Source organism: Phoca vitulina, unplaced genomic scaffold, assembly GCF_004348235.1.
Source record: "Phoca vitulina isolate PV1807 unplaced genomic scaffold, GSC_HSeal_1.0 scaffold21, whole genome shotgun sequence".
In the NCBI taxonomy this organism is placed as follows: domain Eukaryota; kingdom Metazoa; phylum Chordata; class Mammalia; order Carnivora; family Phocidae; genus Phoca; species Phoca vitulina.
In genome coordinates this window covers 13,529,423-13,543,687 of record NW_022589724.1, presented here as the reverse complement: position 1 = coordinate 13,543,687, position 14,265 = coordinate 13,529,423, and the positions used below count along the sequence as shown (strand labels likewise).

Here is a 14,265-nt window from a genome sequence, read left to right as displayed (position 1 = left end):
ATGGGAATAAGGATGAATTCCATTACTCAGTCTAACAAAGAATAAGAATCCATTATGGTCAAGAAGGCATAGTGCTCTGTGACACAGGTGACATCAAGATGAATAAAACTGTCCCTGTCTTTGAGGAGCTTACAATTTAGTACCAGCACACAAACTATATTAACAGGCAGAACAAAGGAAGTACCAAGAAGTACAAAGTTCTCTAGGAGGTGAATCACTACCAATCACTTCACTTCAATTTCATGTTAACAGACTAAAACATCCAGGTAAGGGACACCTGTTGTACTAACCTGATCAAGAGAAGCCCCGAGTGAAACAACTCCAGTTGAGATCTATGGAAACGGATGCTACAGTGAAACATTACCTGCTTATCCACACCTTGGCTAAACCAAGCTTACCCAGAGATTGTTTCAGGAATTATACCAGGTTAACCAAAGAAATACTTACATAAGATACAGAGAAGGTGGAAACTGGGGACAGAGAAGTCCCCAACAACTGATGTTGACTTAGGTCTGTGGCAAGCAGACTATGCAAAACCCAGACCAAGATTGGGACTGGGGATTTTCCCTTCTAAAGTTTTCTCTTTTCCATCACTCACCCCCAGAATATCCCAGCTCTTCTGCACCTCACCTGCATAGGGAGGGGAATTCTCTCCAGATTTATGCCACAGTCTAGCAATAACCACTCTGGAAAGACGCACAGTGTTTAAAAGTTGATAAGGTTCTTGTTCACCCATCAGCTTACTAAGTCCTGAATCAAGAGACTAGGGATCCAGCTCCCGTCTGCCCTTTACTCTGTGTGACTTCGGACTAGTCATCCAAGTGCTTATTACTTCGTTTCCCTATTGCAAATTCTGGGATTATGAGGAGACTGGGATTGAATTGGATGACCTCTGAGGTCTAAAAGCTTCTTGACCAGCCGGCACAGAGAAACACTGGACAAAGAGCCCGTTGAATAAATAGCGAGGTCGGCCACAGGCAACAAGCGAGAGGGACGGCAGGCCCGTTTTATAGACGAGGAAAGTGAGGCACCGAACACCCAGCCCCAAGGTCACTCTAGCTGTCACTGTAGGGGCCCGGCCGAAAGCTCAGTTCTCCAGACTGCCAGTCCCGGGCCCTTTCTCCTTTCGCAGAGCGGAGCAGAGTGGCGTGGAGGGTCCTTGTCCCGGGGGGAAAGGACTGTGCCCATGCCAGGGGTGTGAGAGGGGCGGTGGGTGCTTACCTTCCAGATCGAGTCTCGCCACCGGCACCTCCCTCTTAGAACCTTAACCCGTCACCACCCCCACGACTCTTCGGAAGCCCCCTCCACTTCTGCCGGGCTCGACGTGTCCAAGACCGCCACCGAGGCCGCGGATTCCCGCCCCTGCCCCGCCCCCCGCCTCGTCGGCCAATCCTTGCGCAGGATTTCGGAGCTCCCGCGGATTTCACTGCCTCTGCAGGCTGGAGAAGCCTTACGTCACGGGCGCGCGTGCCCGCGAGGTCCTGTCATTTGCCTTTCCCCCACCTTCTCCGGAGTCTAGACCCCTCCCAGCCGAGCCACCGTGCGAGAGTTCGTCCTGCCGGAAAGCAGCACGCCGCCGCGGCATTTCACGACGTCGGCAGTGAAAGGCCCGAAAACACTCTTGTTTTCCTCCTACGGCTGGGCGAAAGGCACCGCGATGTTCGGTGCGGGAGACGAAGATGACACCGACTTCCTTTCGCCTAGCGGCGGGTGAGTGACTGAGAAGCGTGGGACAGAAGGCGTAACTGAGAGAACTGGGCAAATGGTGGGAGGGGTCGCTCTCATATTAGACTTCTCTCCAACTTCCGGGTCCAGACCCCTGCCACATTCCGGTGCTCTACAGGTTTCAGAATCCGGGCAGAGCTCGAAACTGTGCCGTGTCTGTCCACCTCGATTCTGGACCTGGCATGTCCCATGTCACTCAGCCTGGCCCTGGGCTTCGCCTTTTGCTTTGTGGGTCAGTTTCTCCTGCTGTGAAATGGAGGTGATTACTGATGAGAACATCTGCCTCAAGAGTTTTTATAGGAGTCGGCTGGGGCTGATATGAGACTTTCTCTTCCCTGTGGACAAAGCAGTGACACTCCAGAATTGGCCCTTGTGGGTCAGCTTCCGCATCTTTCAAGGCCCAGCCCGGATGTCACCATTTGGTGCTTTCCCTTCTCCCACAGACCCAGGCAGAATGCATTGCTTTCTCTTCCTTATTCCCACAGTTAGGCTGATTACCTCTATCCTTGCAACACCGAACCTACTGGATTATGAACCCTGACAGAACAGGGACTTGCTTTTGCTGTTCATCTGTGTCTAGCGCTCAGCACAGTATGTCGTGTGTGCTCCGGAAGTGCCTGTTGAATGAATGATAGCTGTGAAATTGCACTTAAAAGCTCAAAGCCAATGTAAGAGACTGCAGTCGCTATCCCTTGCCCCCAGTCATTATATATGCTAGCCTGGGGTGCAGGACTTCAGGAGGCAGGGTTTTGTCTCTTCCCATAATCAGTTTAGCCTTTTCCCTCATGTTGTGTCAGTAGACAGCTTGACTCCTTTGAAAGTGAGCTACCAGTACTGATCCTTACAGAGCCCTTTCTTTGAACATATGTTTAACAAATTTAAGAATGTACAGAGGAGTGATGAATACACCAACATACATTCCTCATCTTACTGCTAAGAGGTTACAAAAATGATTAAGCTACTGTCCCTGCTCTCAAGTTGCTTCTTTTGGAGAGTTCAGTACAAGAATGACCATAAAATGACATCAGCTCTCTTTTGGTCTTGAATAGGATCTTTTGAATTACACTGTGACTGGCTGTATATTACCTACCCTTAAGTCCTTTCTTCACCCTTACCACCCTGTTCCACCCCTGCTCTCACTTTAGATGGTCTATATCCACTGAGTTCCGCTTTGGGTTCTTTAAGTTGCTCAGTTATTTTGGAGTTAAGCTATGCTTTGGTTCCTTTTTCCCTATTCCACCCAAAACACTCACTAAAATTTCCACATAGTCCAGCCTGCTGCTGTTGACTGTGTAGTCACCTTTTTGATTTAGGCTTAACTCACCTATTAAAAAAAAAATCTGATGAGCTAGCAAATAGATTCAGGTGAAAAATAAAGAGATGAACCCAATTTAAAATGAGCAAAAGAGGGGCGTCTGGGTGGCTCAGTTGGGTAAGCGTCTGCCTTCGGCTCAGGTCATGATCCCAGGGTCCTGGAATCGAGCCCCGCATCGGGCTCCCGGCTCAGCGGGAAGCCTGCTTCTCCCTCTCCCACTCCCCCTGCTTGTGTTCCCTCTCTTGCTGTCTCTCTCTCTCTGTCAAATAAATAAATAAAATCTTTACAAAAAAATAAAATAAGCAAAAGATTTGAATAGATATTTCTCTAAAGAAGATGTACAAATTGCCAATAAGTACATAAGAAGATGCTCAACATCATTAGTTATTAGGGAAATGCAAATCAAAGCCGAAGAGATACCGCTTCACACCCACTAGAATGGCTGTTATCAAAAAGACAATAATGTGCTGGTAAAGATGTAGAAAAATCGGAACCAAATACAGGCAGAACTCACTGTATGGTAGTGAGTTACTGCAAATGTGACCATGCAAGCTGAAACTGTACAAAGCAAGCTTAATAGGGCGCCTGGGTGGCTCAGTCGTTAAGCGTCTGCCTTCGGCTCAGGTCATGATCCCAGTGTCCTGGGATCGAGTCCCACATCGGGCTCCCTGCTCCATGGGAAGCCTGCTTCTCCCTCTCCCACTGCCCCTGCTTGTGTTCCTGCCCTCACTCTCTCTCTCTCTGTTAAATAAATAAAATCTTAAAAAAAAAAAAGCAAGCTTAATAATTAATGGGAAAGATTACAGTTGTTTCATGGTCTTTAAAACTTTTGGTTGAAACAAACTGTTTGTACCTTGAGAATTAGTATTTTATTTTTGTTTTTGTTTTTTTAAGATTTTTTTTTATTTATGGGGCGCCTGGGTGGCTCAGTCGTTAAGCGTCTGCCTTCGGCTCAGGTCGTGATCCCAGGGTCCTGGGGTCGAGTCCCACATCGGGCTCCCTGCTCAGCGGGAAGCCTGCTTCTCCCTCTCTTCACTCCCCCTGCTTGTGTTCCCTCTCTCGCTGTGTCTCTCTCTGTCAGATGAATAAATAAAATCTTTTTTTAAAAAAAGATTTTTTTTAAATTTATTTATCAGAGACAGAGAGAGAGATCACAAACAGGGGGAGCGGCAGGCAGAGGGAGAAGCAGGCTCCCCGCTGAGCAAGGAACCCGATGTGGGACTCGATCCCAGGACCCTGGGATCACGACCTGAGCCGAAGGCAGATGCTTAACCGACTAAACCACTCAGGTGTCCCTTATTTCTGTTTTTAAAAACTTGTCAAGAGGGGTGCCTGGGTGGCTCAGTCAGCTAAGCACCTGCCTTCAGCTCCGGTCATGATCTCTGGGTCCTGGGATTGACCCCTTTGTTAGGCTTCCTGCTCAGCGGGGAGTCTGCTTCTCCCTCTCCCTCTGCCCCTTCCCCTGGCTCATGTGGCTTGTGTGCACGAGGTCTCTTTCTAATTATAAAAATAAGATCTTAAAAAAAAAACTTATCAAGAAAAAAAGTCAAGAGTGCTTGCCTTCCCTTTGTACATCTTATATGGAGTGAACATTTCTTCTATACCTTGGCAAATTGTCATATTTCTAAGTCTGGATCAGCTTCTGACATTTTATCATTTGAGTTTTCAATCTTGTAAAGTACTTCCAAGAGTTCCTTTAATGTGAAGTTTTTTTGCTATGTCATTTCTTCTGGGACATTCGTCATAACCACTTATTTATATTGATGTTTTCCCTCATTAAGTTCTTCTGACTGCATATCTAGAGTCAAACAGCAGTGACGTTAACAATTCACAGTTTACCATTTCTTCTATAACTTCATTTATACTGTGACCCAAATTTCACTTCCAACATTATCCCATTAGTTTCTGTGCTGCACTTATATCTTTGTTGGCCAATTCTGTCTTTTGAATATCTGGTTTTCTAAAATGTCACGTGGGTTTATCATTGGTAGACAAGACAGCACAAGCACACGCTTTGCTCTCTGTCTCTGAGCTGAAAAACAGTGTGCAATGTCCAATCACCAACACACTGAAAGAAGTGACAGTCGCTCACTGATCATGACCTGTATCTGTTATGTACTGATTTGTGGACTGAAGAGCTAGCTGCAAAGTTTGCACTTTATGCATTTACTCACAGTTAATAAACCATTATAATTGAAATTTGAACTGTGCTGTTGAGGGACTAGTGTTTAATTAAAACGTTACCTGAAGATGTTGCGTATAGGAGCCGTGCAAGCTGAGGGCTTCTTGTAGTAGGGCGGCAACTTTCATAAAACTAAACTACAGGATATGAAAGGGCAAATAAACATATTCACAAGAAGACTTTAACAAACATCTCCCAAACCTAGAATAAAGTGGATAAAAAATTAGTAAGGCTATGTTTTTTAAAAGAGGAAAAAGCTTTTTGAATTAATATTTTTTCATATCAATCTGTTTTGTGTATGGCTGTGACTTTTGGAACTTTATAAGAGATACTTTAACAAATTTTTTTTTTTTAAAGATTTTATTTATTTGACAGAGAGAGACACAGCGAGAGAGGGAACACAAGCAGGGGGAGTGGGAGAGGAAGAAGCAGGCTTCCTGCTGAGCAGGGAGCCCGATGCGGGGCTTGATCCCAGGACCCTGGGATCATGACCTGAGCCGAATGCGGACGCCCAACTGAGCCACCCAGGTGCCCCAACAATTTTTTTTTTTAAGATTTTATTTGAAAGAGAGAGATAGAGCATGAGTGGGGAGAGGGGTAGAGGGAGATAGACAAGCAGACTCCCCACTGAGCAGGGAGCCCACGGGGTTAAGGTTAAGGACTCGATCCCAGGACTCTGAGATCATGACCAGAGCTGAAGTCAGACACTTAACCAACTGAGCCACCCAGGTGCCCCTATAAGAGATACTTTATTTTATTTTTTAAGATTTTATTTATTTGACAGGGAGAGAGAGAACACAAGCAGGGGGAGCAGCAGGCAGAGGGAGAGGGAGAAGCAGGCCCCCCGCTGAACAGACAGCCCAATGCGGGACTCGATCCCAGGACCCTGAGATCATGACCTGAGCCGAAGGCAGACACTTAACCAAATGAGCTACCCAAGTGCCCCTATAAGAGATATTTTAAATTCACATTCTTCCCTAGGTGAAAATATTTGGGAGAAGTCTGTAAATGAATGTTAAAGCTCCCAAATTTTATGCAACAAGCAGTCTGCTACTGACTGAAAATGACAGGGTAGATAACGCCAGTCATGTGTTCTTTTCCAGATTCCTGGCCTGAGATAGTTCTTGGTGGCTCATCTGTGCTGCTTTTCTGAGCAGGCCCATCAAGGACATGAAACATTTTAGTTCTAGGTGTTTAACTGTGCTCCTCGGGTGCCTGGGTGGCTCAGTTGGTTAAGCGTCTGCCTTCGGCTCAGGTCATGATCCCAGGGTCCTGGGATTGAGTTCCATATCGGGCTCCCTGCTGTGCAGGGAGTCTGCTTCTCCTTCTGTCCCTCTCCCCAATCGTTCTCTCTCTCTCTCTCTCAAATAAATAAAATCTTTTTTTTTAAACTGCGCTCCTAAACATAGACAGTAGCTAATTGAATGATAAAAGGCTTAGTAAACAAAGTTGTACAGATCACTTATTTTTGTTCCCAGTAATAACCAGAGAAACCAAATCAAATTTAAGATTGAGGATATTGAAGGTTTTACCAAGGGTCTCTGATTCAGCTATTCCTTCTTTGTTTTTTCCTGAGGAAGTAGAACATATGACAGTAAGTATTGCAGCTGCTTTCCACTTCCTCTTATAACTGTAATTTGCTGTAAGTATACTTGCTTATTAATTTTCAAGTATTTTGACTTGATTTCATTTAGGATATTCAAGCCTGGTAGAAGTAGGAGTATTAGTACCTGGGATGGCTGTTGAGATGATTGATAATCTGTGTTCCAAGTTTCCAGGTCTTTTCAAATCCATGTTTAACCTAGAAGTAGTAATCAGAAGGCTTGCTTCTTTTTTTTTTTTTTTTTTTTATGCCTTAGCTCTTTTCCTGCCATCATGACTTTGAAGTGAAGAAATATTTGAGGGCGCCTGGGTGGCTCAGATGGTTAAGCGTCTGCCTTCGGCTCAGGTCATGATTCCAGGGTCCTGGGATCAAGTCCCACATCGGGCTCCCTGCTCCTTGGGAGCCTGCTTCTCCCTCTGCCTCTCTCTCTCTCTCTCTGTCTCTCATGAATAAATAAATAAAATCTTAAAAAAAAAAAAAAAGAAATATTTGAATGTCTGCTAAGTGTATGGTACTTCATTTCAGCTGATAGCATTTTATAGTTGCAGGTCAGTTTGTGCATTGATTGATCATGCTTTCTCCCTTATAGGGGTATCTGAGTTCAAGTGACATTTCAAAGTAATAGGATATGTGCACATGTATATAAAACATATATTGTGTACTTACTCTGTGCCAGGTACCATACTAAGTAATAAATATACATTATCACATTTACTTTTCCCCACTAGTTTATTAGGTAATTTTTACTATTATACCCATTTTGCACATGGGAAATTAAGAGTCAGAGAGTTGAGTTGCTCAGGGTCACACAGCTAAAAAGTGGAAGAGCCTGGATTTGAAATCAGGCAAGCGGATTTCCACTAGGTTGCCATGTGCCCATTATTATTATTGTAGAAGTAGATGTTTGATGCCATAGTTTATAAAAGAAATACTTTAACAGCAAAAAGAATCCCTGTTTTTTAAAATACATTAATACAGTATAACTGCTATGTGTTACCATTTTTTTTTTTTTTTTTAAGATTTTATTTATTTATTTGATAGAGCACACAAGCAGTGGGAGCAGCAGGCTGAGGGAGAAGCAGACTCTCCACCGAGCAGGGAACCTGATGCGGGGCTCGATCCCAGGACCCTGGGATCATGACCTAAGGCGAAGGCAGATGCTTAATGACCGAGCCACCCAAGTGCCCCTGTTTTTTGTTTTTGTTTTTGTTTTAAGATTATTTATTTATTTATTTGACAGAGAGAGAGAGCATAAGCAAGGGCAGTGGCAGGCAGAGGGAGAGGGAGAAGCAGGCCTCCCACCGAATGGGGAGCCCGACACAGGGCTTGATCCCAGGACACTGGGATCATGACCTGAGCTGAAGGCAGATGCCTAACTGACTGAGCCACCCAGGTGCCCCTGTGTTACCATTTTTGATGAGAAGAGAAAAGGCGTATAAAGCTAAGGTTAGGTAAAGACTTTGGCAACTAAATGCATTGGCTAACATTTATTTTTAAAATGAATTAATGCCGGGGCGCCTGGGTGGCTCAGTCATTAAGCATCTGCCTTCGGCTCAGGTCATGATCCCAGGGTCCTGGGATCGAGCCCCACATCGGGCTCCCTGCTCAGTGGGAAGCCTGCTTCTCCCTCTCCCACTCTCCCTGCTTGTGTTCCCTCTCTCGCTGTGTCTCTCTCTATCAAATAAATAAAATCTTAAAAAAAAAAAATTTAAATGAATTAATGCCATAATGACTTTTCCTGTGAATTATAGAGACTCAAGTCCAGAGTTAGCAAGCCCATTCTTGCTAACATAGAAAAATGTGTACATTTGAGAATACCTTAGAAGTGGAAAAGATAATAATTTGCAAGAAACTTACGCCCCTAAGTCTATATAGAGTTCATTTAAAAATATTAATGGAAAATAGAATGGAGGGCACCTGGGTGGCTCAGTTGGTTAAGCGTCTGCCTTGGGCTCAGGTACCGAGTCCCACATAGGACTCCCTGTTCAGTGGGAACCTGCTTCTCTCTCTCCCTCCACCCGTCCCCCTGTTCATGCATGCTCCCACTCTCTCTCAAAAATAAATAAATAAAATCTTAAAGAAAAAAAATAGAATGGATCTGAAAGATAATTGGGTTGACCTGGCTTTTGGATTGATTTTGCAGTCATCAGCTGGCTGGCCTTTAGAGCATCTATGGAAACATAGTTTACATATGACACTTTTATCTTTCCCTTGAAAAGAACGTAGCAGCAAAATGAAAACAGCAAATCCAATACCCATATCCATACTGAAGCTAACAAGGACATTCTTATCAATTATCTGTGCATAAACTATTATACCTTTTTTTTTCTTTTAAGATTTTACTTATTTATTTGACAGAGAGAGAGACAGCGGGAGAGGGAACACAAGCAGGGGGAGTGGGAAAGGGAGAAGCAGGCTTCCTGCTGAGCAGGGAGCCTGATGCGGGGCTCAGTCCCAGGACCCTGGAATCATGCCCCAAGCCGAAGGCAGACCCTTAACCGACTGAGCCACCTAGGCACCCCTAAACTATTATATCTTTTTTTTTTTAAAAGATTTTTTATTTATTTATTTGAGAGAGAGTGAGAGAGAGAGAGAGCACAAGACAGGGGAGCGGGAGAGGGAGAAGCAGACTCCCTTCTGAGCAGGGAGCCCGATGTGGGACTCGATCCCAGGACTCCAGGATCATGACCTGAGCCTAAGGCAGTCGCTTAACCAACTGAGCCACCCAGGCGCCCCTAAACTATTATATCTTAACTAGGTTCTAAGTTTTGTAAATTTTTCACTGTATTAAAGGCATTGCCCAACTCTCCCAGAATCTTATTCTTTTTTCTTTTTTTAATATTTTATTTATTTATCTGAGAGAGAGAGAGAGATCATGAGCGGGGGGAAGGGTAGAGGGAGAAGCAGACTCCCCGCCAAGCAGGGAACCCAATGAAGAACTTGATCCCAGCACCCTGGGATCGCGACCTGAGCCGAAGGCAGACGCTTAACCGACTGAGCCACCCATGCGCCCCCAGAATCTTATTCTTTTAGGGAATCTTCCCAGATTGCCTCAGTTAAAGGAGAAATCTTGGTTTCCTCTTAATAGTATTATCATTTGTTTATGTCTTATTTAGGCCAGCACTGATCTCTACACTTGCAATCTCACTTAACCTCTTAGTCCTTTAGAGGAGGCATTGTTGACCCCATAAACAGGAAACTTAAAGGAAACTTACAGTACACTACCTTGAGAAAACAGGGTAATAGTTTCAAATCATGTTAAATTTATTTTGCAAAATGTTAGTATGTATTATACATTAAAATTGTTGGGGGAAAAGGCCCCCAAAAGTTGTGAAGTTCTTATTTTTTAAGGTGTTTTTTTGTTTTGTTTTGTTTTGTTTTAAGTAATCTCTATGCCCAGTGTGGGGCTTGAAATCACAACCCCGAGATCAAGAGTCGCAGTGCTTTACTGACTGAACCGTACAGGCACCCCTCAATATTTGGAGAAGAGGAGCTCAGAGCTAGACTAGACTTGTTCATTTATTTTTTATTTATTTTTTTTAAAAAAAGATTTTATTTATTTATTTGACAGAGAGAGACAGCAAGAGAGGGAACACAAGCAGGGGGAGTGGGAGAGGGAGAAGCAGGCTTCCCGCCGAGCAGGAGCCTGATGCGGGGCTCGATCCCAGGACCCTGAGATCATGACCTGAGCCGAAGGCAGATGCTTAATGACTGAGCCACCCAGGCGCCCCACTTTGAGTTCATTTATTGAGCCTATTATATACCAGACCCTAGGCAAAATATAGTCAAGTGGTAATTATAATAGACAATTATCATGTTACATAATAACTGATTGAATAACTTTTATTAATCTGTATGGAGTATAATTCCATACAACAGCTACTTGTTATATATCTTATATTACAGTTTGCAATTATTTATTATGTAATGCTTAATATCCTTTTTAGAGGATGTAAGCTCCTTGAAAATAGAACTCAGCTTTGCTCATCAATATATACTCAGCATTTAGCACAGCATTGGATACATATTTCTTGAATGAACGAAGTAGACTCCAGTGGGAGCCCCTAAGAAGATTATCTAATCTAGACTTTGAGATTAGGGGCAACTTCCAGGGGAGAGAAAGAACAAGAAGAATGTTTCAGGCAGAGGGAACAGGATATGCAAACGTTGGAGATTAGAAAGATCTTGCCTTATTTGAGAAACTGGAAGTTCTGTGTAGCACACAGTTGGAGTTGAGAAATGGCCAGTTAGGAAGCTGGGGAAGTATGGAGAGGTGAGGTCTCGAAGGACTTTGTAAAGCTGTCTTGTGGAGTTTGGATTTTTATCTTGGTAATATTGAGGTATTATTGAGGGTTTTAAGGAGGAAAGAGACTTGATCAAGTTTGGTTTTTAGAAAGATCACTGTGGATGCCATGTGGAGAATGGATAAGAAGCAGGCAAGACCAGGACAGGGAGATAAGTCAGGAGGTTGTTGGAATAATTCTAGTTAGATAGATATGATGGTGACCTGAACTAGGGCAGTGGCAGTGAGGATGGGGAGAAATGGATGGGTTCAAGAAGTATTGAGCAAGTAAAATCAAATGGACTCAGGGATTGGTCATGAGCACCAGAGGAAAAAAAGACAAAGGATGTTGCCCAGATTTCAGTTTGGTTGTGTATGTTTGCAGAAAAGAGTTAACACAGGAGACATGACAACATCATCTTTAGAAAGTCCTGTTTACAAGGTTGGCACTTGGCTAGCATATGGGAACTTGATTGGTAAACAGTTCCCCACACTGATACAAAGCTTTCCATAAATGATACGTGGCTCAGTGTGCCTAAACTGCACAAACAGTAGGTTTCTATTGAACCTTACCTTTCTGGGAGTGTAGAGTTTTGGTTTATGCTAGAGGGTTTTTGTGTGACCAACCCCCAATAAAAAACCTGGGGCACTGAGGCTCTGATGAACTTCCTTGGGAGACTGTATTTCATATATGTTCTTCCAACTCTTTGCTGGAGGAATTAAATGTGTCCAGTGTCACTGCACTGGAAAAAGGACTCTTGGAAGCTTGCTTTTCATTTCCTCTGGACTTTGCCCCCATGTGCCTTTTCCTTTTGCTGATTTTGCTGTGTTATCTTTTTGTTGTATTACATCTTAGCCATGAGTACAACTATATGCTGAGTCCAGTGAGTCTCGGCAAATCACTGAACCTGGTGGTGGTCTTGGGGACCCTGATAAAAAAGTATTTTCACCAGGAGAAGAGAATACAAGAGTGAGAGCAGGTTTTACTGGGGCAGTGGGGATTGAAAGATACAGGTTCTAGTTTGTTATGTCACATTTGTGTGGCTGGTGGGATATCTGTGTTTTCTGACACTCAGGAGCAAATTCTGGGTTGGGGATACAGATTTGAGCATTATCAGCATTTGGATAGCACTTGATACCAACGTAAATGAATTAGATTGCCAAGGGAGGGAGAGTGTGAAATCTGGGAGCATGGGCATTTAAAAGGTTGGGCAAGGGGCGTCTGGGTGGCTCAGTTGGTTGAGTGTCTGACTTTTGGTTTCGGCTCATGTCCTCAGCTCGTGATCTCAAGTGTCGTGAGAGCAAGCTCCATGCTCAGCAGGGAGTCTGCTTAAAGATTCTCACCCCCTCCTTCCCTCCATCCCTCTCTCTCTCTCTCTAATAAATAAATAAAAAAGAAAATAAAAGGTTGGGCAAAGGAAGAAGAGGCCCAGGAGTTAAACAAGGAGCCAGAGACATGGGAAGACAACAAGAGAGGGATCCCATTAGCATTTATTGATGTCTTACTTGGGCCAATCCCTTCTCCCACCCCTGCAAATATCCCCACAGAAGTCAAGGGAAGAGTTTGTTTGAAGAAGAACAAATTAGTTGACAGTGTAAAAAGGGTGGCATGAAGGCCAAATAAGATAAGGACTGATAAACTGTGTTTAGTAACAAGGAGGTTGCTGGTGAGCTTAACAAGAGCAGTTTCATTGGAATGGTTGGGGCATAAGATTCATTGCAAGGGATGGGAAGGAATCATTCTGCCTGTTAGATGATAGGACCATGTTTGATGGAGTAAGTTTGAAGTACAGTTCTATTTCAGTGTAATAAATGAGTAAAAGGTAGGAAATTATGACTTGCAAGGCAAGAATTTACAGTTTGAAGAGACCAGAGAGCATCTGCTCAATTTACCAATCACCTCAATTTATATACGCAGAAACTGAGGTCCAAAATAAATGCCTTGACCAAAGTCCTGTGGACAGGCAAGGTCAGCTGATGCTGTTTAGATCAGAAATACAGTCTTTTTTTTTTTTTTTTTAAGTTTTTTTTTTTTTATTTGAAAGGGAGAGGGGAAAAGGGGGGGGGGGGGGCCGGGGGGCGGCAGGCAGAGGGAGAAGCAGGCTCTCTGCTGAGCAAGGAGCCCCATGCGGGACTTGATCCCAGGACCCTGGGACCATGACCTTAGTCGAAGGCAGACGCTTAACCAACTGAGCCACCCAGGCATCCCCAGAAATACAATCTTGATTTCAAAGACACTTACCTGTCATTTCCAGTATGGTGGGATATGCAGTCAAGTAGGTATTTGTTCAAGGTTGGAGGTGAACAGCTTTTATAATGATTCCAGGTTTGAGATATGTCAAATGAAATGTCATTTTCATTTTCTACTAACAGTGCCAGACTGGCCTCTCTTTTTGGACTGGATCAGACATCTGCTGGCCATGGAAATGAATTCTTCCAGTACACAGCCCCAAAGCAGCCTAAGAAAGGCCCAGGAGCAGCTGCAACAGGTAAGTGAAGAGGTTAGGATTGGTCCGTAACAGCTTAGTTGGAAGGGTAAACAGCCTTCCAAAAGTGACATGCCAGGTTGTCCATCCTCAGTCAATCTGGCCAAGTTCACTACCAGTGGTACATTCTTCTCTAAGCTCTGATATTCTGAATTCCAGCACCTAGATAGTATGCCCTTTGTTGGAAGCTGGGGGAGGAAGGTCTCAGACAAACTCTTTTGCCCCACGTGAACCACACTCTCTGAAACTGCCTGAGGCACTGTCCAATGTTTTGGCAAGAAGGAAGAGCTGCTTTTCAGTTCTTTTACCTGGATAGGTCAGATATATGCTGACAGTGACTTTTTCCCAACTGGACAGTGGTGCTCAGTGCGCTATCCCCTGTGCCTTTCATCATGATGGAGACACACTGAATGAACATTTGTTGAATGAAAGGAGAGAAAGGGGCAACTAATATTTCTAAAATGCCTGCTTTCAGTCTGGTCTCAGGTACTTACATAAATTCCCTTATTTAGTTGTCTCAACAGTGCTGTGAAATAGGGAAGACTACCACCAGTTTAGAGGCTCAGAGAGGTTTAGGGACTTGATCAAGGTCATACAGCAGTAAGTGACATAGTTGAAATTTGAACCCTGACTTGACTCACTCCAAAGCTCTTTCCTCTACACTTTGCTATC

At 44.0% G+C, this 14,265-nt stretch overlaps 2 protein-coding genes across 2 annotated transcripts in view; one reads left to right on the top strand and one right to left on the bottom strand.

Annotated features, from left to right (window-relative positions):
• The window catches only part of SLC31A1 (solute carrier family 31 member 1), a 38,839-nt gene extending 37,486 nt beyond the window's left edge, over positions 1–1,353 (bottom strand). The window contains exon 1 of the mRNA XM_032418644.1: positions 1,222–1,353. The gene's annotated coding sequence lies outside the window, so the exon portion shown is untranslated. The remainder of the gene's footprint in view (positions 1–1,221) is intronic.
• A 199-nt stretch (positions 1,354–1,552) lies between these two features.
• Positions 1,553–14,265, top strand: part of FKBP15 (FKBP prolyl isomerase 15) — a 58,405-nt gene continuing 45,692 nt past the window's right edge. Inside the window, exons 1-2 of the mRNA XM_032418331.1 lie at positions 1,553–1,710; positions 13,481–13,596. Of these exons, the coding sequence (XP_032274222.1) occupies positions 1,658–1,710; positions 13,481–13,596 (169 nt within the window). The 5' untranslated portion in view covers positions 1,553–1,657. The remainder of the gene's footprint in view (positions 1,711–13,480; positions 13,597–14,265) is intronic.